This window comes from Haliotis rufescens, unplaced genomic scaffold (genome assembly GCF_023055435.1).
Source record: "Haliotis rufescens isolate VD_foot unplaced genomic scaffold, xgHalRufe1.0.p SCAF_81, whole genome shotgun sequence".
Taxonomy (NCBI): domain Eukaryota; kingdom Metazoa; phylum Mollusca; class Gastropoda; order Lepetellida; family Haliotidae; genus Haliotis; species Haliotis rufescens.
The window spans coordinates 980,516-1,006,025 of record NW_025964374.1 but is presented as its reverse complement, the minus strand read 5'-3'; the positions used below and the strand labels follow the sequence as shown (position 1 = coordinate 1,006,025).

General features: G+C 40.8%; 2 protein-coding genes across 2 annotated transcripts; both read right to left on the bottom strand.

Annotated features, from left to right (window-relative positions):
• Positions 1-5,580: 5,580 nt before the first annotated feature.
• LOC125377245 lies at positions 5,581-6,527 on the bottom strand. Its single transcript, XM_048390077.1, has 2 exons — positions 6,341-6,527; positions 5,581-6,188 (listed from the first exon to the last, which is right to left on the bottom strand). The coding sequence occupies exons 1-2, from the start codon at positions 6,525-6,527 to the stop codon at positions 5,581-5,583; spliced, it is 795 nt and encodes a 264-aa protein (XP_048246034.1).
• Positions 6,528-19,377: 12,850 nt separating this feature from the next.
• Positions 19,378-21,207, bottom strand: LOC124142064 (protein yellow-like). Its single transcript, XM_046510329.2, has one exon. It carries the CDS (start codon positions 21,133-21,135, stop codon positions 19,945-19,947), a length of 1,191 nt encoding a protein of 396 aa, XP_046366285.2. The 5' UTR covers positions 21,136-21,207; the 3' UTR covers positions 19,378-19,944.
• Between the last annotated feature and the right edge of the window lie 4,303 nt (positions 21,208-25,510).

The following is a 25,510-nucleotide window of genomic DNA, read 5'->3' as shown; positions in this document are numbered from 1 at the left end:
AGCATTAAACAACAAACTTTGGGCTTAGGCATTAACCTCCAACCTCTGCTGGTCGTAAGAGGCGATAAAATGGATTTGATGGTCCAACTCAGTGACTTGATTGATTGCGTATCTCCTACCCTGCCAGCATGGAAAATTTCTTCATAATATCAATGGTCTGGTCCAGATTTGATTACATACAGGCCTCATACAGGCATATACATGTAGCTGGACTATTGCTACGTGATGACCTCTTGAATCAGAGGCAAAGCCAACAAAGGGAGAGGAGATGTAGCAGGGGAGAGCAAGAATTACCTTCAATATTCCCATATCAGGAATCAAACACAGGCTTGACAAGCAAGCACATACTCACCACGGGGTAGTGCTAATGGTAGCTTGTGCTTTCAAATCAAGGGAGATAACTTGAACAAGTTGTCTCCCCTTGATCATCTCGACCTGAGGATGTCAACCACATTCCTCTAGACATCCAGCATACAACTTAATTTGTGTTGGCTTTCAATTTAAGAAGACTCAAGTCATATCAGTGTACACAGCTGGTACAAATATTAGACAGGGATTTTCGCACAAAATATTTCAACCAAAATTATTATTACACACAAAAAGGCCCCTTCTCTGGAAAAAAATAAATTATGGCACCAATTCTCAAACTTAGTCTTGATAAGTATCTCTTATAAAAGCTAACTTCAGAGGTTTCTGAGAAAACTTGTCCCCATTGGAGACACTTTGCAGTAAGTTGAAAAGCATGGAGCAAGGGCCATAACTAATGTAAAAAATAAATTTAAGACACCAATTTTAGAACTCATTTAAGGTCATAACCAGTAACATCAGTGTGTAAAATAATATTTCTCTAACTCAAATAGTTTTTGATAAAATTTGTCTCTTTTGAAAAGCAGTTGGATAGACGGACGGACGAACTTCATTCCTATATCCCCCACCCCACTTTGTGGCGGGGAATCAGAAACAATGCAGCTAGTGTTTTGTATGTAATTATGGTTTATTTGTATCTCAAAGGATGAATAACTAAAAATATCATGACATGATATATTAAAAACAAAAAGTGGTTTTGGTTTGTAGGCGTGAATTTGGACATGCATCAGACATAGCTAGAATCAATACCGAAACATCCAGCAACTAGAGCCTTTAGCAGTCTCTACTCATCTTGGTATTGACTGATAAATTCTACCCGAGTCAGCAGAAAGTTAAAATTTCAATGAAAACCTAGGCTGGCGGTATGACAAACTGATACAGAGCCTTCATTCACAGCGCCATTATTCAATCCGGAGTACGTAGTGCCAGTGTTTCTTCACATAATGGTAAGTGAAGATACTAGGCAGCAGGTGCTCAAGGGCAAATAAAGTCAACATAGTAGATGTTAATACTGTAGGGCATACTTAATCACAAAATAACAGAAACAATATATGTACAGCGGCTAAGACTCACAAGACAGATCAACATGGCAAATGCATCAGCCAATGAAAACAGTTGTCACCGCTGCGCTGGTAGCTTTAGGCCACACCCCCTAATAGGTTTTGAAGCCGATTACAGAACGTGAGACTTCAGCACTTTCAGGACATTTAAATACTTTTTTTTACGAATATTATGAATATTTATCTCTCGGAAATTGACTAAATGTATCTAGGATAATTGATATTCGCAACAAAATCGCAATCATTTTTTTTACTTAATGGTCTTCTATTTGCATCATCATTATTTTGAAAGGCTAGACATATGGGCTACCGGTTTCCTACCAGCTGAGCGAACATAACTCTGATCTAACAGACATTAACACAACAAGTCAATGTATAGATTGAGATACTGTCTGGAAATAGGACAAACTACTTCGCTGCAGTCTGTGAACTACAGGCAGACATACTTGCTGTCTGTGAATTGTACACTACACGCGAGGTGAGGTGAAAATTGGTTAAACGTCGCATTCAATATAGCACTTACATAGCGACGTGCATGCACGTGTATGTGGCTGCATGTACTAATGCTGATTTTGTAGTGCTAGCCCACTGAGATACCATGCCGCAGTTGAACATGAATACCCCACTCAGACACAGACTCCAAGCCAACTAGTCCTTGTTTGTGCCCCTTAAAGCTGAGTGGCAGGCTGGGTAACAACAAGTACCATGTTATGGTATGACACTGCCGGGGATCGAACCTCCAACCTTCCGTTCTTTGGGTGGACGCTTTAGCACTAGACCATGGAGGCGTTCATACACTACAGGCAGACAAGACTTGCTGTCTGTGAATTATACACTGATACATACAGGACTTGCTGCTGGTTTAAAACCAAGTTCACATATATCACAGATCTCCTCTGCTATCACAGTCATATCACACATGCATCATCATCGAATGGTGTCACCATGGCAACAAGTCTGTTTTGAACCCATAATAAACACGCTACCACAATGATACTCACTAACATAATCATTAACACATCAAATAACATCTAAACAACAATGGGTCTCCTCATTATATAAACTAACCCTACAATCGTTTGGAATGACATATAAATCACAATGCATATCAAAATAAAACATCAGTCATTTCAAAATGACCATGTTTCAAATATAAAGCCACCCGAATACCCAAACCTACAATGATTTTAAAGTGACAGTATTTCAAACATGAAATCACCTGTGATAAGATTGTCAACGATTTGTTACAAAAAGGAACATTATTAAACATGTATATAAATGGTTTAAAAACTATTAAATATACCGTATTCGACGGAATAACTTATAAGCGCCCCGCTCTAATAAGCGCCCACAGCAATATTTGCTAATATATTGGCGAGTGAACAATCCCAATTAGCACCCCGTCCACTTATTTATTCGTGTATAACACGCACTCATGTGTTATATACACCCTTAATTATGGGCAATTAAATTCTGGAAAATATATCTGTCGTGTATAATACGCACAGACTTTTCTTTCTTATCATTTCAGGCTGTCTGCATAAACCACGAAATTTACGATCTTTCAAATCTGTTGTTTTTTTCACCAATATTATATTCTAATAAGAGCCCCCTATTTCTAATTTTGAGAGCGCCCTGGGCGCTTATTACGTCGAATATGGTATACTATGTGCATATAGTGAACAAAGATGGCCTAGCATTTGCTATTAATTAGAGCAGCTCTTTTTTCTGATCTGTCACATCCCATATATTAACTTCAACTAAAAAGCAGGTTAAGACCTGATGGATGTTTGTTGTTAATTGTTTGACAGAATTTCTGTAGAGCAGACAGTCACTGAGCAAAACATGCTCTTCTATAGCATCAGAATCACATATCCTGTAACAAAAGTCCAGAGTCTTGGGGTGAAACGATACATCGGTGCACAATGATTCATGGGACAATATGATACACATTGTTTTTTTCTGTATCGATACACTTGCTGAAATACTCGTGTGAAGTGTCATATATCGCAAAATGTGTTAATTAGTTCTTTAAGTTCACTACTAAAAATAGCCACTACGAACATGTGTTTACAGCTAGCTTTTCCTTTTGAACTTGCTCTGAAATATTTATTGTCAAGAAGTTTCCATGCGATTTGACGTAAATATGCTTATCGCGATACGTATCATATCGTGACCTATGTATAGTGATACTTATCGTATCGTGACCTTGCTGTATCGTTTCACCCGTAACTCAGTCGTTATTAGACTTCTTCAAATTAGACAAATCTTCTTCATGGCGGGCAAGCCCGAAGACACCAGCATTATTCTCCAGATTCTTTTAAAGAAGTCAACAGACAATGCCTCTGTTTTGAACATATTTTGTTGAGCCATTCCCTGGTGGCCCTGTTTCAGATAGAATGGCTGGCTCTCATCCAAAGTTAGTTTAGGTCTTCGCTTCCTGAACTGCTTGTACAAAGTGACAAAACATCGATCTGGTGTCTCCGGCTTGGCATATACTTTGTAGACTTTGTCTGCCCCCACAGATCGGGCCAGGTATTCACAGCCTTGATGGTCCATCTTCAAGACGACATCACCCCACTTGAGCTTGAAATGCTCAGCTGGTCTTTGCAAAGCAAGGTATCTAGAATTGACAAACCACATGCTGTAAGTGAGAGTCAAGAGGTCATGATCCCCGAGCTGATTTGTTTGAAACAAGATTTCAATGTCATGGTCATTTAAAGGGAGAGTTTTTGTCTTAGAGACTGACTTGGACAGACTGGAGATGTACTGTTTCACTGACCGAAACTCAAGGTCTTTGGTGAGCAAAAATGAATATCCTTTGTCTCTTAAAAACCGTCTCACAGAATACAGGGTTGCCTTCATAGTTGTTGGACTGAGCTGTACTCCCCTATTCCGCGAAAGAGCCCCCTTGAAGTATTCCAGGAGCATACTCTCAATTTCCTTAGGGCCCACTGAAAGCAAATCAACGGTCTTGCCTGTCTTGCTTTGGTGGAACTTCATCATCATATTAACTGATGACATCTGATTTCTCCTCGCTTTCCCGTTCCCTTTATTTTCATGTTTTGATTGATGTCCTTCATCACAGATATCCATGGATGAAGAGTAGATGTCATCGTCAAACAGGTCAAGGTCAATGACCTCATCATTATCACTATCGTCACCATCATAATCCAAATAAATTAGGTTGGAAGCATCTTCCTTTGTTTTGTTAATCACACTCTTTTGCATATTTGAATCTGGTACCACTTTCGGCTCCTCTTCTTTTCCGTGTGCTGTATGTATGGAACGACGACAGTTAGGCGGACTCTTTTCTAGAACACATATTGGTCCTTTCCCTGGTAAGGGATGAAAGTCTTGTATGAACCGTTTCTCTTTCTTTTCCAAAACATGACTTCGGGACAAAGAATCTTGCTCTGCTGCTTCCAATTTGTGCATCAAGGAATCAGGTACAAGGTCAACTATGTCATCAAGTATGGACTGGCAGCTTTCAGGTCTGAAGTTGTTGGGGAACACTGGAAAAGGTTGAACTGGACTTGGCTGGCACAAGCTGGTTTGTTGGCCCTGCCTGGGACTGGATAACATCGATGGGGTTGCACCCTGTTGAGGCTTACCATCTGAAGTTGATTTTTGGATTTTTGGATTCGTCCTGTGGTTGTGCGTACCCATGGGATTTTTTATTGTCAGTTGAGGCTGAGCTAAGACATAGGACACATTAGGGACTTGGACCACAAGGGGAACTGAGGTCACTGTTTGTGAAGGGCCTGGCATCTTCCTAGGTGGCACTGTCTGTGGTGAGGTCAGTGTTTGAGAGGAGACTGGTAACACCCTGGAAGGAACTGGCTGTTGTGAGGTCACTGTTTGAGAGGAGACTGGCAACATCCTCGAAGAAACTGGCCGTTGTGAGGTCACTGTTTGAGAGGAGCCTGGCAATACCCTGGAAGGAACTGGCTGTTGTGAGGTCACTGTTTGAGAGGAGCCTTGCAATACCCTGGAAGGAACTGGCTGTTGGGAGGTCACTGTTTGAAAGGAGCCTGGCAATACCCTGGAAGGAACTGGCTGTTGTGAGGTCACTGTTTGAGAGGAGCCTGGCAACATCCTTGAAGGAACTGGCTGTTGTGAGGTCACTGTTTGAGAGGAGCCTGGTAACATCCTAGAAGGAACTGGCTCTGGTGAGGTCACTGTTTGAGAGGAGACTGGCAACATCCTTGAAGGAACTGGCTGTTGTGAGGTCACTGTTTGAGAGGAGCCTGGCAATACCCTGGACGGAACTGGCTGTTGTGAGGTCACTGTTTGAAAGGAGCCTGGCAATACCCTGGACGGAACTTGCTGTTGTGAGGTCACTGTTTGAAAGGAGCCTGGCAATACCCTGGAAGGAACTGGCTGTTGTGAGGTCACTGTTTGAAAGGAGCCTGGCAATACCCTGGACAGAACTTGCTGTTGTGAGGTCACTGTTTGAGAGGAGATTGGTAACACCCTGGAAGGAACTGGCTGTTGTGAGGTCACTGTTTGAAAGGAGCCTGGCAATACCCTGGACGGAACTTGCTGTTGTGAGGTCACTGTTTGAGAGGAGATTGGTAACACCCTGGAAGGAACTGGCTGTTGTGAGGTCACTGTTTGAGAGGAGATTGGTAACACCCTGGAAGGAACTTGCTGTTGTGAGGTCACTGTTTGAAAGGAGCCTGGCAATACCCTGGAAGGAACTGGCTGTTGTGAGGTCACTGTTTGAGAGGAGACTGGCAACACATTGCAAGGGACGGGCTGTTGTGAGATCATTGGCTGGACCATTTTAGGGGTGGCATGTCTATATATTAAAGGTACACTTCCAGCTTCAACACTAAGCTGATCTGGTTTAACTGGACTCCCTGTGCAAGTCATGGGTGTGTTCAACACATGTGTACAATAGCTCTCACTGGTGACACTACCACTTCTGGCAACCCTCTCACGGAGGACATACACCTCTTTCCTCCTGCTATCTATCTCAACACACATGTAGCCATTTAGTTCCACAATGTCTCTGAACTTCAGAAACCTTGTACAAGCTCCTTGCAGTATTTCAATGAGCGACTCGAAAAAGTCCTCAGTGTACTGATTATCCATAATTCTTCATTCACTCCCGTCTTCCTGGCAAGGACACAACACCAATACACTTCATCTGGAAATAAATCTTTAAATGAACAATCACCTCATCTGCCTCAGGACACACTGTTATGGTTTACTGACGCCTCGTCCAATATTTTTCTGACCTAATATGACACTGTATACGGTTGTTTGTTTTGTTGTTTAACGCCGCACCCAGCAATATTCAAGCTATATGACAGCGGTCTGTAAATAATCGAGTCTGGACCAGACAGCCAAGTGATTAATATCATGAGCATCGATCCACGCAAATGGGATCATTGACATGCATCAACCAAGTCTGCGAGCCTGACCACCCTATCCCATTAATCGCCTTTTACGGCAAGCATGGGTTCCTGAAGACCTATTCTACCCCGGAATCTTCACGGGTCACCAGACAATCCAGTGATTGATGGCATGAGCATCGATCTACACAACTGGGATACGATGACATGCATCAGCGAACTTGACCACCCGATCCTGTTTCGCCTCTTACGACAAGCATGGGTGGCTGAAGAACAATTCTAACCCGGATCTTCATCGGGGGTCTAGACAAAAGTGACGGCCACATCAACAGAGAACCGCTTGGAAAAGCACCAATGCACAAGACTTCATGTCTGATTTCTTAAAAGTCATATTAAGAGTATGAAAAGTGAAATAAATATCAGGCCAGTAATATCTACCTCCACAAAAACACATGTGTTGCCTTACCTTCCCGCCACCAATCAACAGAAGTGCCCGGATCATCTGCGTGTACCGGAAGTCACTTCCACCAATGATGCCTTGGGTTTGACAGTCTGCATTTTTGACAGAACTGGGTTTTTTTAGGGGATTTCACACACTCGCTGCAAGTCACATCTGTCATACTTAATGACTCAAAAGAACAAGGAAAATATTGTCTGTCATTTTATGTGAATGATTAGTCTCCCAATACCTAGAGAATACAGTAAAAAGGCGCAAGTCTAGAACGGCTTGTCAAATGTAGATTGCCTCTGCCTTGTTCCGGGCTCCTTTTGGAATATATTTTGTATTTTGTAGATATATATGTTGAAACAAGATAACTTTATTTCTGGGACGAAATGTTAGTCTGATGACTGATTGACGCTATAAATAGTGTTAGCGATACACTGGTCAGAAATCAGCCGAAACGCGATGATGGCCTTCAAGAACGCTAACTTGTTTTCATGAACATACTACTACATTATCATCGTTTATAGTGTTTGACACAATTTCTCGATTCCCCGGGCTTATATTCTTAGTCGAAACCGAGAAGGTTTTTTTCCCTTATAAACCGAAAGAAAAATCTGAAACAACATTTATCAACATTTTCAAACATACTTTCCATGGACCTTGGGAAGCGGACGTAAAATATCTCTCGCTGGACTTGAAAAGAAGAATCTTTAAAGCCTAGTGCTTCACTCACTGGACTACAGATACGATTTGGTTGGTTGGTTGGTTTGTTATTTAACGCCACACTCAGCAATATTCCAGCTATATGTCGGCGGTTTGTAAATAATCGAGTCTGGACCAGATAATCCAGTGATTAATATCATGAGCATCGATCCACGCAATTGGGATCGATGACATGCATCAACAAAGTCAGCGAGCCTGACCACCCGATCCCGTTAATCGCCTTTTACGACAAGCATAGTCACCTTTTACGGCAAGCATGGGTTGTTGAAGACTTATTCCACCCCGGAATCTTCACGGGTCTAGACATTTGTTGTTTGATGGTACATCACTCCACACATCTTATCTCGCGAGGGGCATTCTAAAGAATATCCCTGAGACAGAGGGACTCCAAAGAACATGCCCGATGCTATCCACATAACGGTATATCAGGCCAAGTACTTGCATATGTGCGAAAATGTCTGAAAATTCAGTGTTTATTATATCAAGTTGATTTTGTTTGTTGTTTATCGCCGCACTCAGCTATATTCCAGCAATATGGCAACGCTCTATAAATAATCAAATTGGGACCAGACAACCCAGTGATTGATATTGTGAACAACGATCCACCCCGTTATGGAACGATAACACGCAAGTCTCCAAACCCGACCACCTCATCTATTTTGTCGTCTCTTACTAACGGCAGGGGTTGCTGGAGATCAATTCTAACCAGTACCGCACATGATGAAGCATGTCTGCTGTAATTTGCTAGCCCACTGAGCTATAGCACAACGCAGTTTAACACAAATACCCCGCTCAGATATAGTATACTGACTCCGAGACGACGTCCTTGTTTAATGCCATAATGCCGAACGCCAGGCAGGGAAACAACAAGTACCATCTTTCAATGTGTTTTGGTATGACGCGGCCGGGGATCGAACCTCCGGACAGACGCTCAGAGGTGGTCACCATGCATAGGAAACAAGCCAATGTCTAGTAACTATTATGTTAAACTATCAGGTATATTATGAAAAAAATGCTTGAAGTGATTAATAATTCAAATAAATAATCGATGAATCGAAACTTGCATTATAGTAAATATTGAATTTATCAGTATCGATGCAAACGATACGTGAAAATCCAAACAGGGCGAAAATGAATTGTGAAATATTTTATGACTCAGATATTGATCTGTTTTGGGTTTTTTGTTTGTTTGTTTTTTGTTTTTGTTTTTTGTATTCACTCAAATTTACCAAATACGTTTGGGCAGGACTCGGCGTTTCCAGTTGATGATGGGACACGTTACCTGCGCACATCGATCCCTCGATTTTGTATGTATTGTGTACTGTATATCTTACTGCTATCTTACGAGGTATTTTTGTTTTCTTTTGTTGTTTAACTCCACACTCAGCAATATTCCAGCTAAATGACGACGGTCTGCAAATAAATAAGTAAATGAATCTAGACCAGACAATCCAGTGATTGACATGAACGATCATCGATCCACGCAATTGGGATCGATGACATGCTTCAACCAAGTCAGCGAGCCTGACCACCAGATCCTGTTAGACGCCTCTTACTAAAAGCATAGTCGCCTGTTAGGCCCATGCAAGTCTCTACTAGTTTTAGGGATTCTTTTTATTATATTTTGTTAAGATAATTTAGCAACTGTTTTTCGCTGATATTTTCATTTCAGAGACTTGATGTTAGTCCAGAAAACAATTGCTCACAAAATACAATTTTTATTCCGATACGGAAATATATTTGACAAACAATCTCTGTATATTCTGCCCACGAACCCCTAGGGCACATACTCCAGCGTTCTAGGCAAACTTTCTGTACAGGATTATGTTGTAATAATGCTTACATTATAAACTTCTCACATTGTACAAAATGGCTTAATCGCTTAATAAGTCAAACCAAGTTCTTTTCACACTCCAAGATTAAATAAAAGCAACAAAACTTCAGAAGTCTCTGGGTATAAAGTTGTAAATAAAACAAGTCTTACATCTCTTTGATGATAAATCAACACAAATGATTATCTTCTAATCTGGGTTACATAACGAACAAACAACTGATGGTAGGGACAAAAGTGGACGCAAGTGACCAGTAGCCTCTTACGTCGTCATGCTACGCTACGCAGTGGATCTGGTTACGTCACTTTAAACAATGGTCAAGGTCACCGTCGACTAACTCCGCAGGATGTTTGTTCCGCCTCGTATACCTTTGTACTGTTAACGAAGAATAGGTGAGACATACTGTGAAATTACATTGTGAGGGACAGTTTCGTGGATGCAGAAAATATTCAAGGCGTAAAGAGTAGGCATAGAAACGAACCGAATGTCCTTGAGATCAGTTTCCGTAACTCGTGATCTGATGTCGGCTGACTGGACGGGGAAGACATTTCATTGTGGTGAAGGAATTACACATCGTAACAAAATGAATGACCGTAAAACGCTTTTGTTATTTTGCAGCTTAAGTTCAGATGACTGGCTTTTGAAGATATTCTAATCGAAAAAAGAAAATGGAGTTAGACATTTGATAAAATTAATTACATGGTTATATATCATTCTAATTTGGGTTGATTGAGCATAACGTATAATTTGTACATTTGTAGAAAAGGAGAAAAAAAATGGCTATAAATTCAACGTCAGTGCCCCGTTTTAAATATAACTGTTCAACGCCCTCCCTTAACGCTATACAGGTTCTGAAAAGGAAAACGTCCTGTGTACAAAAGAGACGAGTAGAACTCGGAATCTTGTCAAATGGAATGATTGATCTTCGGAACTGATAACTGGAAGCACACATCGTTTGTGACATTTAGTGCAACCTGGCAACTTGTCTAATTCGGCATGCTATTTTATGTGAGAGAAAAACAGCCAATAGACATTTTGAAACCAGAGTACAGTAAACTACGGTTATAACGAACTCAAAGGGACTACTATTTTTAGTTCGTTATAACCGTAGTTATAAGCATATATGCAGCATAACTACAGCAAATAGTCGGGACTAAAAATTAGTTCGTTATATCCGTCAGTTCGTTATAAGCGTGTTCGATATAACTGTAGTTTACTGTATTACGTTTGTCAAACCAAGTCCATGTCGTAGTCTATATAGGTGTTATGACAGATCATGAGTTTAAGTGAGTGAGTGAGTTAAAATTTAACGTCGCATCGGCATTATTCCAGCGACGAGTCATAGTTAATATATTCACAATTTAGTTATTTATGCAAAGTTATATTTAAAAATAATTTATGAAACATATTTGAGTATAACAATATCATGTATACAGATCATGAGTTTAAAGAATAGGAGTTATAACAGGCCTAGATTACCATTTCTTTGTGAGTGTGAGTGTCCCACCCTACACTCAATCACAGCGTGTACACTATGGGGTGTCTCCGTAGACAAGGGGCTGTTCGAGTTCACTCAACAGGGGCGTGGGTACCCGGTAGGGTGATGCAAACTGTTAGCACGTCAGTCCTAGATTACCATTTCTTTGTGAATGTGAGTGTCCACTCCACACTCAATCTCTGCTTGGATATTATGTGGTGTCTCTTTGTGAAGACTCTGTTCGAGATGAGTCTTTGTTCACCCAGCAGCGGAATGGGTACCCGGTAGGATAATGCAAACTTTAAGCACGTCAGAGGCAGCGTCGAGTGTATAGTCCCCAGGAAGATGAGAATTTAAATGATTAGAATGGAGTGGGTTAGGGCATCATAGGCAATAACATTTAAACTACTTAACGAAACACACTTGAAAATTGGATTTTTACCCAAACATTACAAACTTTATCAAAACATTTCTAGGCTGAAGGATGTCACTGAAACATTGCAAACTTAAGGTCAAAATTATGATACCCGTATATAAGGTGGTTAGGTGAGGTGAAATGGGGTTTAACGTCGCGTCCAAGATTATTGTACTTATATAGCGACGTGCATGTACGTGTGTGTGTGTGTGTGTGTGTGTGTGGCTGCTTGTACTAGTCCGGACTGATGCCGATTTATAGTGCTAGCTCACTGAGACACCATGCCGCAGTTTAACATGAATACCCCACTCAGACACAGTATACTGACTCCGAGCCGAGAAGTCCTTGTTTTAGCCCCTTAATGCCGAGCGCCAGACAGGGTAACAACAAGTACCATCTTTAAACGTCTTTTGGTATGACGCGGCCGGGGATCGAACCCCGGACCTTCCGCTCTCCGGGCGGACGCTCTACCACTAGACCACGGAGGCGGTGAACAGCGGAATGGGTACCCGGTAGGATAATGCAAACTTTAAGCACGTCAGAGGCAGCTTCGATTGTATACTCCCCAGGAAGATGAGAATTTATATGATTAGAATGGAATGGGTTAGGGTATCATAGGCAATAACATTTAAACTACTTAACGAAACAACACGCTTGAAAATTGGATTTGACCCAAACATTACAAACATTATCAAAATGTTTCTAGACTGAAAGATGTCACCGAAACACTGCAAACTTAAGGTTCAAATTATGATACCCCTATGTGATATATCAACGTCGAATAACCATTACTTGTTTGGTTCATTTGGCCACCGCCAAACATAGTGTGTACTTCCTTTTGCCCGGCCGTTTAGTTGTATGTTTGTGGTTTCCGCCATTGTCATGCCGCCCTCTAAAACCTTTAACTCAATCATTGCTGTTCAATAGTGAATATCCGGCATCATTGCATGGGAGGCTCTCACAGTCAAGTTCTTTTACCACTGTTTTAGTCATGCACATTTCCGAATGGAAGATATGGGGGATCTAAAAGTGAGTGAGTGGGAACGGTTTTACGTCGCTTTTAGCAATATTCAAGCAGTAACACGACAGGGATCACACCAGAAATGGGCTTCAGACATTGTACCCATGTCGGGAATGGAAACGGGTCTTCGGCATGATTAGCGAACGCTTTAACCACTAGGCTACCCGACCGCCCCATCTTCTATGCGATCTGGTTAATTGAATATTTTAAATAGTTAAACCCCATAAGTTTTATAGCTCACCTAAATTATTGGCCATCATCTTCCAGCTAAGCTGTTTTTGCTATAGCTGACAATGACTGAATGGTTTAGCGATATTTAGGGCTAATACCTGTCCAACGGTAACTACATGTTGGCATTTAAACACATTGCATATAAAATAACACACCCACGCATTTATGAAAATCTAAACAGTGAGCGAAGACACTACATTCGGCATACAACCAAACTGGCTTTTTCAATATAGTTGCCTGGTGAAGGTGTTAATATCAGATTACAATTCTTGGTTGGTTGGTTGGTTGTTTAACGCCGCACTCAGCAATATTCCAGCTAAATGACGGCGGTCTGTAAATAATCGAGTCTGGACCAGAAAATCCAGTGATTAATATCATGAGCATCGATCCACGCAAATGGGATCAATGACAAGCATCAACCAAGTCAGCGAGCCTGACCACCCTATCCCATTAGTCGCCTTTTACGACAAGCATAGTCACCTTTTACGGCAGGCATGGATTGCTGAAGACCTATTCTACCCCGGAATCTTCACGGGTCAGATTACAATTCTGAGTGCAGGGGTGAATGATATTGATAAGGCCATATATCCATTGTGTCGTATGAGAAGGGTGTTGAGTTGGCAACTTTACTTGTTTAATAGTGACATGAATATCAAGTGTCTTAAGTGACATTTAGAAGTTGGTATGATGAACAAGGGAGATAATTCTGTGGATATACAACTTCTTTATTACAATGAATGCAACGTTTCGGTGTGGATACTGACACCTTTATCAAGCAATCACTTCACTTGCTTAATAAAGGTTAGTATCTACACCGAAATGTTTGACGACATATCAAAATACTGAGACTAATAACAGTTTATTGCGCATCCACATGGTTACTGGATATCAGTTTTCACAATGGCACCAACAGGCCGAGTAATGGCCACTCTAGCCTTGTCCCAAGGCTGTACTGAAAGATAAGTCCATAGATGTGTGGTGATTCTATCCTTACAATGGGCAAGTAGACAGTAAGGGCGCCTGTCTCTTATAGGGACCACTTATTCTTATTATTTATATAATCTAGAAATTATGAATTAAACTAATAGTTCTTGCCTAAGAGACTTGTGCAAGTTTATGGCCACACTGGTGTTTTCAGTATGACTGTACTGGGTATTTTCAGTATGGCTGTACTGGGTATTTTCAGTATGGCTGTACTGGGTATTTTCAGTATGGCTGTACTGGGTATTTTTCAATATGGCTGTACAGGGTATTTTCACTATGACTGTACTGTACTGTACTGAGAATGACTTCGGCGCGACGAGCGAACGCTTTAACCACTAGGCTACCCCTCCGCCTATGAAACAAACAACACATGCTATTGCAAATATTGCACATACCACATACTTCCTACATCAAATGTCACGCAATGATATCTACAGAAATTTCAAAGTAATGATCCTTAAATAATTTTCAATATTGATGCTGAGACAACAAACTTCCTAAGCTCGTATCAATCAGACCCGTGAAGATCCGGGTTAGAAGTTGTCTTCAGCAACCTATGCTTGTCGTAAGTGGCGACTAACGGGATTTGGTGGTGAGGCTCGCTGACTTGGTTGATGTAAATCATTGTATCCCATTGTATTATGATGTAAATCACTGGATTGTCTGGTCCAGACTCCATTATTTACAGATCGCCGTCTTATAGCTGGAATATTGCTGAGTGCAGCGTTAAACAACAAACAAACAAAACAAATCGTATCAATCAACCATCCAGACAGGCTTTGATCAACTCCATCAACTTCGTCAACCTCCATCACACCGTCTGACACCTCCAAGTATACAAGGCACAGATTAGAGGTGTTATAACGCATATTCAAATCCGTTTATGTTTGTGTAAATGTGTAAACTGGCGATGAACACTGATTTCTATAAACGCCACTTCTCTAAAGTCCATACTTATATTATATATATAAAACACTTGTGATAAACACAACTTTTCAAATCAGTCTGTCTGAACCAAAACAATACAAAGACTGGATGATTTGTTTGTAAGTGTAAACCTGTTATTATCACTCTTATACAAGAACTGTTACACATACTCATTCAAGGAAAAATGCAAGAACATTTTTTTCTTACAAAGTGATCACCTGAGTATTTGAGTGACAATTTAAGGCAAGAGTTACCTCTCTTCCCACACTGACATATTCCTCAAGAGAAAGGAACTAATTACCAAACACATTGGTTTAAACATATCTATTTCGTTATTTATGACTGGATCGGCACAAGCTGTCCTTATATTATTTAACGCCTTTAACGCCTTTTGTCAGTAATATTCAATCAATATCACAGCGGATAACTCCAGGAATGGGATTCACACTTTGGACTCATTTGTGGGGTTGGGGTGGGGTGGGGTTGGGTGGGGTGTGGTGTGGTGGGGTGGGGTGGGGAGGGGTGGGGTTTGGGGGGCTGTGGTTCTGGAGGAGGTGTGTTGATGTACATTCAAGGTTTATCTAGAATGTGTGAGGTTATCACTGTGATTCGGGGTAAAAGTGTTTGAAGTGTAGCATCACACATTCGGGACGATACACTAGGTGTGAGGTTGGGACTGTAATTGTGGGAGTAAAGAATTTGGATGAAGTGTATGATTTATATACAAAGTTTGGGGGTGTGGACTGTGATATACCTCAAGGATGAAGTCTATACCTCCTATGTTCAGGCCCCGTGAAGATTCCGGGGTAGAATATGTCTTCAGCAACCCATGCTTGCCGTAAAAGGTGACCCTGCTTGTCGTAAAAGCGTCTAACGGGATCGGGTGGTCAGGATCGCTGACTTGGTTGATGCATGTCATCGATTCCAATTGCGTGGATCGATGCTCATGATATTAATCACTTGATTGTCTGGTCCAGACTCGATTATATACAGACCGCCATCATATAGCTGGAATATTGCTGAGTGCGGCGTTAAACAACAAAGCAGCCAACCTTCCACAGTGATGATATTGCATATTACCCGTTATTATACAAAGACTGATCTAAACTAAGGAAAGAATACATCCATGTTTGATGATGGTAAAAGTGAAACAAACAAGAATTTTTTATTAAACGGTGATGTATTTGATATGGGTATCATAGTTGTGTTTTAGACCTGAAGTTTGCAGACTTTCGGTGCCTGTTTTCAAATGTATCCGCACCTTTCCATTGGCCGCCAGTTTAGATGTCACGGTTAGCCTGTCATACAGACCCTGAAACAAATATATCCAATACGGCCCAGGCAAGTCTATACCGTTTGGCAAGTCTAGATTACTGCAGTATCTGAAAATGAAGAAAGTCTCTGGCCCCCTTTTTATTATATTTGTATAATTTAATTATATATTTTTTCTGTGAAATATGTTCATTTCAGAGACTAGATGTTAGTTTAATGTCGCGGTATAACCCAAATGTTTAATTTTGTGGCACACATGGATTAACGCAAGTGTGAAATGCAAATCTTATGGACGACTAGCATAGTTATAATAATTCAGTCACACAAACACGCTAAACAATCATTGTCAATTTCACCACAGGCGCAGTAAGTGCTGTCTGTCAAATCTGTCTGTCTGTTAACAAGATTCCATCAGCTACCCACATACCCCCAGTGACATGCCCTAATACTAGAAATACCAACCCAGGGGGAGACCGACTCTACACTAGGGCCGGACTGTCTGAATGCAATTAACATGATGAGATTGACAGCTATAGACAAGGCCCCCTCCAGACCAGCTGGGTGGGGTACATTTGTCAATGGCAGTTCCCCTCACAGTTTGCACGAGATGGAAAAGACAGCTGGGGGTGTTTATGCGTCCCCCAAATGTTGTTTGAGAATTGACCAGATTGTTTTTGTGTGTTTACAGTGACATTAATCACGCTTTGGAGTTTGACATGGACATGTCTGAAATATCATTCAGAGTATGTTGGCGTGTTCTGTTTATTGAATCAAGTTGATATCAGTTTGAGGGGAGTGACAAATATGAGTTGAGGATTCATTTTAATTTGAAACAAGTTATGCACATCCTAAGATTCCAAAGCACTAATACAGAGTTAATGTTAAAGTGATTCATTGTAATACTACAGTATACACCCACATTGGGAATAAATCTAAAATTAAATGAAACTTAATTTGTCTTACATTTTATCATATCTGTTCATGTTCTTGAGAAGGAGGAGTACATAATTCTATATATAAGTGAATTTAATATTTATGTAAATTATATAAAATATACCCACGCTCATAATAATAGTCACCTCCATACAAAGACGCATATATCGTTATACATTTGATTTTATGTCTTGTGTCTCGTAGGCCATACCTGGTCGGATGTTATTTTATTGTCTGTGTGCGTGTTTCAGTATGAAGTGTATATAACATGTGACACTATAGAAACATACAAACAATCAAATGTAGAACCCAGGCCTATGCTAAATCATTTCTTCCGGATACGATTAACCTGTGGAACACTCTACCAAATGAAGTTACTAATGCTTGCTCATTCAGATCCTTAATTAATCGTTCTGATACTATTATTAATAATTGAGACTTAAAATACGGTCATAGATCATGTCAAATTGTCCACTGTCGCCTTAGGCTCGGGTGCAGTGACTTAAACGCTGATAAGTTTAGACGACATGTATCAGACATACCAGACTGCATTTGTGGATATCACTTTGAAGATGCAATTCACTTTTTCTATACCAGTCAAAAATACGATAATATCAGAAACAATATGTATTTCTACACACATGGGTATGATTTAAAAACGATATTACATGGCAGTAGTTTAGTCAGCAGTTCTACAAACATGACTATTCTTCAATCACTTCAATTCAAAAGCAAAAGATTTGAGTAGCTTAATTTTTGCATGTAGTAATGGAAAACTGCATTATCTTATTTCACAGACACCACTTGTATTGGCTTCATGTATTTCATTTGTGCATTTAGTATGTTTATGTTTACCACTATCTTATATATAACCAGCTGTTGTAAAGTTATTACCTAGCAAGTTTTGCTTGTTTATCGATCCAGATTTCTTTTGAAATATAAATATGTCTAAACCACACTAAAGAAACATTCTCTCTCTACGTGGTTCGAGTAGATATGTACAATGCCCGTCCAGTATGACCTATGAGACACTAAAGTCTTTAAAATGCGCAAAACATATATAGATTAAAAGGAAACACTATAAGTGACAAAAAAAGAAAAAAGAAAAGGAAAAAAGCAACATCAGTATAGACACGCCTAAGCCACCCAGTCCCAAGTCTGCCTGTCCGTCCGTGTATCTATACTCCTACCTGAAAACAGGCATCCCCAACTACCTTTTTACTTGGTTTAAACACATTTTTATTTCAAAAGAAATCAGGATCGGTAAACAAGCAAAACTTGCTAATGTAAATACCTCTCCAGGTAATAACTTAACAACAGCTGGTTATATATAAACATAAACGTACTAAATGCACAAATGAAATACATGAAGCCAATACATCCACTGCCATGTAATATCGTTTTTAAATCATACCCATGTGTGTAGAAATACATAGTGTTTCTGATATTATCGTATTTTTGACTGGTATAGAAAAAGTGAATTGCATCTTCAAAGTGAAATCCACAAGTGCAGTCTGGTATGTCTGATACATGTCGTCTAAACTTATCAGCGTTTAAGTCACTGCACCCGAGCCTAAGGCGACAGTGGACAATTTGACATGATCTATGGCCGTATTTTAAGTCTCAATTATTAATTATTGTATCAGAACGATTAATTAAGGATTTGAATTCTTCGAATAAGCGAGCATTAGTTCCTTCATCGGGTAGAGTGTTCCGCGGGTTAATCGTATCCGGCAGAAATGATTAAGCATAGGTCTGGGTTCTACATTTGATTGTTTGTATGTTAGTTGGTTGGTTGGTTTGTACTCAGCAATATTCCAGCTATATGACGGCGGTCTGTAAATAATCGAGTCTGGACCAGACAATCCAGTGATTAATATCATGAGCATCGATCCACGCAATTTGGATCGATGACATGCATCAACCAAGTCAGTGAGCCTGACCACCCGATCCCGTTAGTCGCTCTATTACGACAAGCATAGTAAACCTGTTACGGCAAGTATGGGTTGCTGAATACCTATTCTACCCCGGAATCTTCACGGGTATGTTTGTATGTTAGATCTATTTCTAAGGTTATAATTGCTATTATCAGAGACTTGACCAGTGATCGTTGAGATATGCAGGTGAAATACCGTTCTTCTTTTTGTAAAAACCTACTTACTTACACAATCATCTCACGCACAGCTGATAACAATGACTGCTTTTCTTAGTAACTGAACACCTTTCTATCAACATCAACTGCACAACACTGTTGACCACATATATATTTCAAACTATCATCATCCTCGTGTAAGTTTCTCAAACCAAAAACAAATAAAGCACGGGCATTATTTATTGCATATAGCGACGTTTCAATGTCGTTCTCACGCCCTTTCATATACAGTGAAACCTCGTTAGTCCGGAAACGTGGCATCTGGATTAACGAGGTTGTGCTCACCAGACTGAACACATAAGGCAGTACTGTTGTAACCGTCGGTATTTTTTCATCCGCGGGACTTAGTCTTCACAAGAATGCATCTTTTTTATTCCCTCGGCATATAATGCGGGGGTCATTGTCATCATCTTGTCCGTCCGTCCGTCCGTATTTCTTCTCGGCGCATAGCTTGAAAACCGTAAAAGATATTTCATCCAAACTTGGTACAGGGGCTGAAGTGGTGCATTTTGCTATTTTGGGGGCCGGGGGATTGTCATCTTGTTTTAATCAGAATAAGTAAGCATCGCCAATGTTGTTTGATTCACACATATGCAATAGTTTTCTAACAGTAATATCGGGTGGAGAATATATTACAGAGCGAAACAAGCCGTACGTGAAAGGTAATTAGTTTTAAGTCCCGGAGAATGAGAATATTTTGGGGTAAACAAAACAGCTTGATGTCAGGTTGATGTCGAATGGTTTATAAATAATTCTTTTCATCAACATAAACCTTCCAAATAAACATATTAAACGGGGCCGTTGCATTAACAAAATCCATTGTATTCCGAAGGAAGCTGGGCAAGTTATTTACTGTAAACCAGAGGTAGCCATTGGTGTCGAAAGCAAAGCTGTCAACCCATTTCATGTTCGTGTCATCCTTCGCCACCAGAGTCTGTGTTGTCATGGTTACGTCGTCAACAGACGCCGCATTGGCCATGTCTTTAGTGAAATCCCATTTGTAGACAGCATTCAAACCCAACGCTCCGTAAAACAAACTTTTACTTCCAGCCATCATGCCACCCGTCTGGGAAACTTTGCTTCCTAGGTCTTTCACAGATGTGCCAATGTCGCCATTTTCTTGCGCAAGCACTGACGTGGGAACACGAAAGAGTTTCATTGATGCCAAGGAACAGTAGTAAAGATACCGGAAGTCGGGGGAAAGAGCAATGCCATCTATCGGTGTATGCGTCTCGAATTGCGTGTGGTCATAATCGATAATGGTAGATGGGCCGCTCTCGGCTAACATGCTCCTGTGTGCAAACGTGTACGATTTGTCCCTTCTGAAATCATAAACAACAAGCCTGGTTGTTCCAGGATCCGTGATGTAAGCAAAGGCAGGCTTTCCTGAAATTTTATGAACCACGATGTCGTTCAGGAACGTCCGCATCTTTGGAGCCACGGCTTCAGGAAAATGATGAACTCGAATAACCTTGTCCTTGTTTATATCGTAGATAACTAGCTTAGGAGGACACAAGTACTGTCCCGGGTCGGCGATACGCTGTAAGCCAGTGTCAATAATCCACATCCACCCAGTTAAAGGATCAATCTCAAGACTCTGAGAGTACTGGATAGCTGAACAGTCCCCCACAGTCTGCATGGCCCAGCTTGGGAAGGGTCTGAGGATTGCCTTCCCATCCTTTACCACGACTACATTGAGAGAAGACGGAACGCCTTTCCTCGAACGAGGAACCGTCACGTACACACTTTCGTTGTAGACCTTTATGCCGGAGATGTGGTTATTTTTTATGATGAAACTTCCGTTTTTGATGAATTCCTGTTTGGCTGAACTGTTCGGCCATTCATAGTCTAAGGCATGCCATTGATACACTATGGAGGAATCCACAAACCTGTGTCCGAGAATGGCGATCAGGAGGATTGTAAGTGCCGACATGCTCACAGTCGTAAGGTAGAGAGTCTGGTTTGGTCTCAGTCGTAAGCAGGGCTGGTGCCATCTGCTGTGGGTTCATACCTTATCTATTAGTTGCGCAATGACATAAACAATTTTCAGTACCATTGTCGAAACATTATCTTATATACCCACGAGCATGAGAACCAACACCGTGTCGTGTTGATTTCATATCTCAAGCTTAGAATTCTAAAGTCATCGTGACCTGTGAAGATCCGGGGTAGAATAGATCTTCAGCAAACCATGCTTGCTGTAAAAGACGACTATGCTTGTCGTAAGAGGCGACTAACGGGATCGGGTAGTCAGGCTCGTTGACTTGGTTAATGCATGATATCGTATCCCAATTGCGTAGATCAATGCTCATGATATCAGTCACTGGATTGTCTTGTCCAGGCTCGATTATTTACAGACCGCCGTCATATAGCTGGAATATTGCTGAGTGCGTTAAACAACAATCAAACAAATCAATACTGGGAACCGTTTCTTCCCCGAATCATCACGAGGTTACAAGTCCATACTTTAAACACACACACACCCTACCCTACCCCCACACACCTTTTGACCTTTTGCCAGACACAGTATATGTTGGAGGTGAGAAGTTATGGATCACCGATTCTGCTATCTTATAGTGGTAAGAAAGGTATGCATTGTAAGGTTGTACGGATATATATACTAGGGCTGCGACGGGTAACTCGGGTACCCGGGTCGGGTGGGTACTGAGTAGGACCCGGGTAGGCACAGGACTACCCGGACCCGTGGTTAGTCACGTGATATATTGTTTAATGACAAAAGTTTATCTAGAACTCTATGGTTACACTACCAGTCACTAATGTTCGCATTTCTTTCTGACTGTGCACCCATTCCTTCTGATTTTTCAAATGTTTGAATAAAGATATACCTTAATTCAACTTTAGTGTATAAACGACCAGGTTGTTTAATACGTGTATCTAAACACGTTTTGCCAGGGCTATGCTAAAAATATCCCCAATCGGACATTTTGAGACATCTCCTGAGACCTACAGTGGATACCCGGGTGGGGTCGGGTAATAGGGGGGTTAATACCCGGGTAGTAAATTTGGACTCGTCCAAGCCCTAATATATACCAGTACCAGTCTAAAAATTAAACATTTCCCATAAATATACGGAAAAAAGGACATGAAAATTAACTGCAGTTCACAAATACGAAATTACAGTCTTAAGTGCTGGACCCAGTGATAATATAAAACAGTAAGTCTAAAAAACATTTCTCATAAATATATGACAAAAAAGGATTTACACGAAAATTTACTACACATCACAAATACAAAATTACATTGTTCAGTGCTGGATCCAGTGATAAAATGAAATCGTAAGTCTAAAATATAAACATTTCTCATAAATATATGACAAAAAATGATTTACACAAAAATTTACTGCACATCACAAATACAAAATTACAATGTTCAGCGCTGCACCCAGTGTGTGGCCCATCTATCTGAACCTGTCCATCAAATCCCAACATGTCTCCCCAGGCTCAGTACATCTTTCACCTATCATATTGGATTAGTCGTCTTCTAAACAGTACCTCAGACAGAACAAACACAATACACACATAAATCCCACAATCCCTTTCTCTAACATTGATAAAACTGGTACAATAGCAATAATCTTAAAAAGATTTCTGTAACCTCAGCCAACATGGGCGGCCCCCTGGTAGTAAATGTTCGCTGAGATAATTAGCACGTGATTACTAGGTGCTATTCATTGAGAAATCCGTCACATATATTTTGTGGCGAGATTTGGCTGATGTGGTCTGTCCAGGGTGGTGATCAGCGTGATTAAAATGACATCAGCGGAGATTGCGGTTGTCCCTGCATTCATCACCCTCTATCTCGCTGCACCCCCGGCAGCCCCTCATTGGGGGGCATTATTGACGGGACCTTTGGGAAAGGGGGGCCATTAAATAATGATTGGGGGTTAAGGAGGGGCAGGTTTGAGTTGGACCCAGCAATGATAGGCTGTCACGGAGTGAAATAGTCCTGCACCATGACCGTGGACTATATTTATTTTATGATTTTTTCTTCTTCTAGAAATGCATACAAAAGCAAGTCTAGCAAGCTCAAGCTAGCTCTATTCCACAAACGGATTTTTTATTTATTTTTAGAGTCAAGAAGGATATTGTGTAATATAAGATTTCAGAGACTCAGTGTTATACTAGGAGTGATATGGAAAGGGCATTTGTGAAAACATGGATGTCTTTGATAGACATTTGGGTGAGGGACTTGGTCTTGACGTTTTGAATATTATTTTAATTTTTCTGGTTGATGTTCGAGTGGAGACAAAAAAAAGTGCTGCAGGTGTTTTACAGGTATAATGCTGGAAGACCAAGGATCATCGAGTGAGTGAGTGAGTGAGTGAGTGAGTGAGTGAAACCCATGTATCCACGGATAATGCTGACATACCAAGGGTCTCCGAGAGTGAGTGAGTGACTTTGGTGAAACCCATGAGTACAGGTATAATGCTGAAAGACCACCGAGTGAGTGAGTGAGTGAGTGGGTGAAACCCATGTATACACGGATAATGCTGACAGACCAAGGGTCTCCGAGAGTGAGTGAGTGACTTTGGTGAAACCCATGAGTACAGGTATAATGCTGGAAGACCACCGAGTGAGTGAGTGAGTGAGTGGGTGAAACCCATGTATACACGGATAATGCTGACAGACCAAGGGTCTCCGAGAGTGAGTGAGTGACTTTGGTGAAACCCATGAGTACAGGTATAATGCTGGAAGACCACCGAGTGAGTGAGTGAGTGAGTGGGTGAAACCCATGTATACACGGATAATGCTGACAGACCAAGGGTCTCCGAGAGTGAGTGAGTGACTGAAACCCATGTATACACGGATAATGCTGACAGACCAAGGGTCTCCGAAATGGAAATCCATGGGCAGGGAGGATCACACAGGAAGTCTCATGTGAGTGAGTGAGGTGGGGTGGGTTCAAAGCCACTTTTAACAGTACGTCAGTTATATCACTGCGGGTGACAGTTTAATGTCAGGTCTAAGCCGACAATCAAAGACAGGGTGCTTACAAACCAATAATCAGAATAAGTGAGAATCTTGGATTCAAACCCAGTCAGTCCACATATGTTTTTGAATTTAATGATCTACAAATGTTTGGCTAACCATTAAGCTCAGGTACGTTGAAATAATAAATTGTTCAAATATATTGTAGATAATTTTCATGAAGGTGTTTAAAGGACCGGCCATTGTTTTAGACCAAAAATATGTCTCTAGGGGAGGGTCATAGACAGTAATACACATATTTGGGGAGATTCATGAAAAAATGGACATTTTGTTAAAAAAGGTCAAGAAAGTCCTTTTGCATTTTATCTTATCATTGAGGGTCATGACAAAACTTTACAAGAACAATGGGAGGGTCATCAAAACCTGATTAGGGGAGGGTCATTATTTTCAGTGCATTTTTGCATCAAAAACCTCTGACCCACCCATCGATAAATGACCGGTCCCTACGTTGGTTCGGTTCTTTTTGAAAAGATAAATGCTAATCCTGTTTTATGTGAAGGATGTTTTTTAAGACGAACATATATATGTATACGTTAGTTCTGAGAGGGCTTTGACGCCTTTATGAGGTGTTTGCACTGGCCAGAGGTGAGGTGAGGTCAAATGGGATTTAACGCCGAGTAACCAACCTCGGACACAGTATACTGACCACTTGTTTTAGCCCCTTAATGTCAAGCAGCAGGCACGGAAATAACCATCTTTTGACGTCTTTTAGTAGGACGCGGCCGGTGATCGGGACACCGACCTCCCGCTCACCTTAGACGCTACATCTACTAGTTATAAATATGGTAGACTTAATTGGTTGTCACTTGCCTTCCGCTCGGCATTAATGGGGTACAAAAGTACCTGCGGCTCCTGACATAAACTTATTTATTTCCATAAAGTGGAGGGATTGGCAAACAAGCAAATTGTGCTTATCTGATTGCCTCTCCCAAACATGATACACATACAAATAGCAATGTATTGATAGTGACATGAGAAATAGCATACATTGTATAATTGACATTAAAGGTAAGTATTGTTCTGTAAGTGTTAAATTACTGGGTTATCTTTCGTTACTACAGCTACGTTATTATTTACATCCAGTACAACAACATCGCAGTATCATTAAGCAAAGCCAACATCTCAGACAAAATCTCTAAATCGGCAAGAAAATAGAATAAAACAGTGCACTGATTTCAAAATTTCAAGATTTGGTATCTCAGTGGGCTAGCACTATAAAACCAGCTTTAATAGCAGTCTTCCCCACAAACAGACCTTGTACGACCATTTTGAATAAGATTCCTTAAATGCTTAAATGTA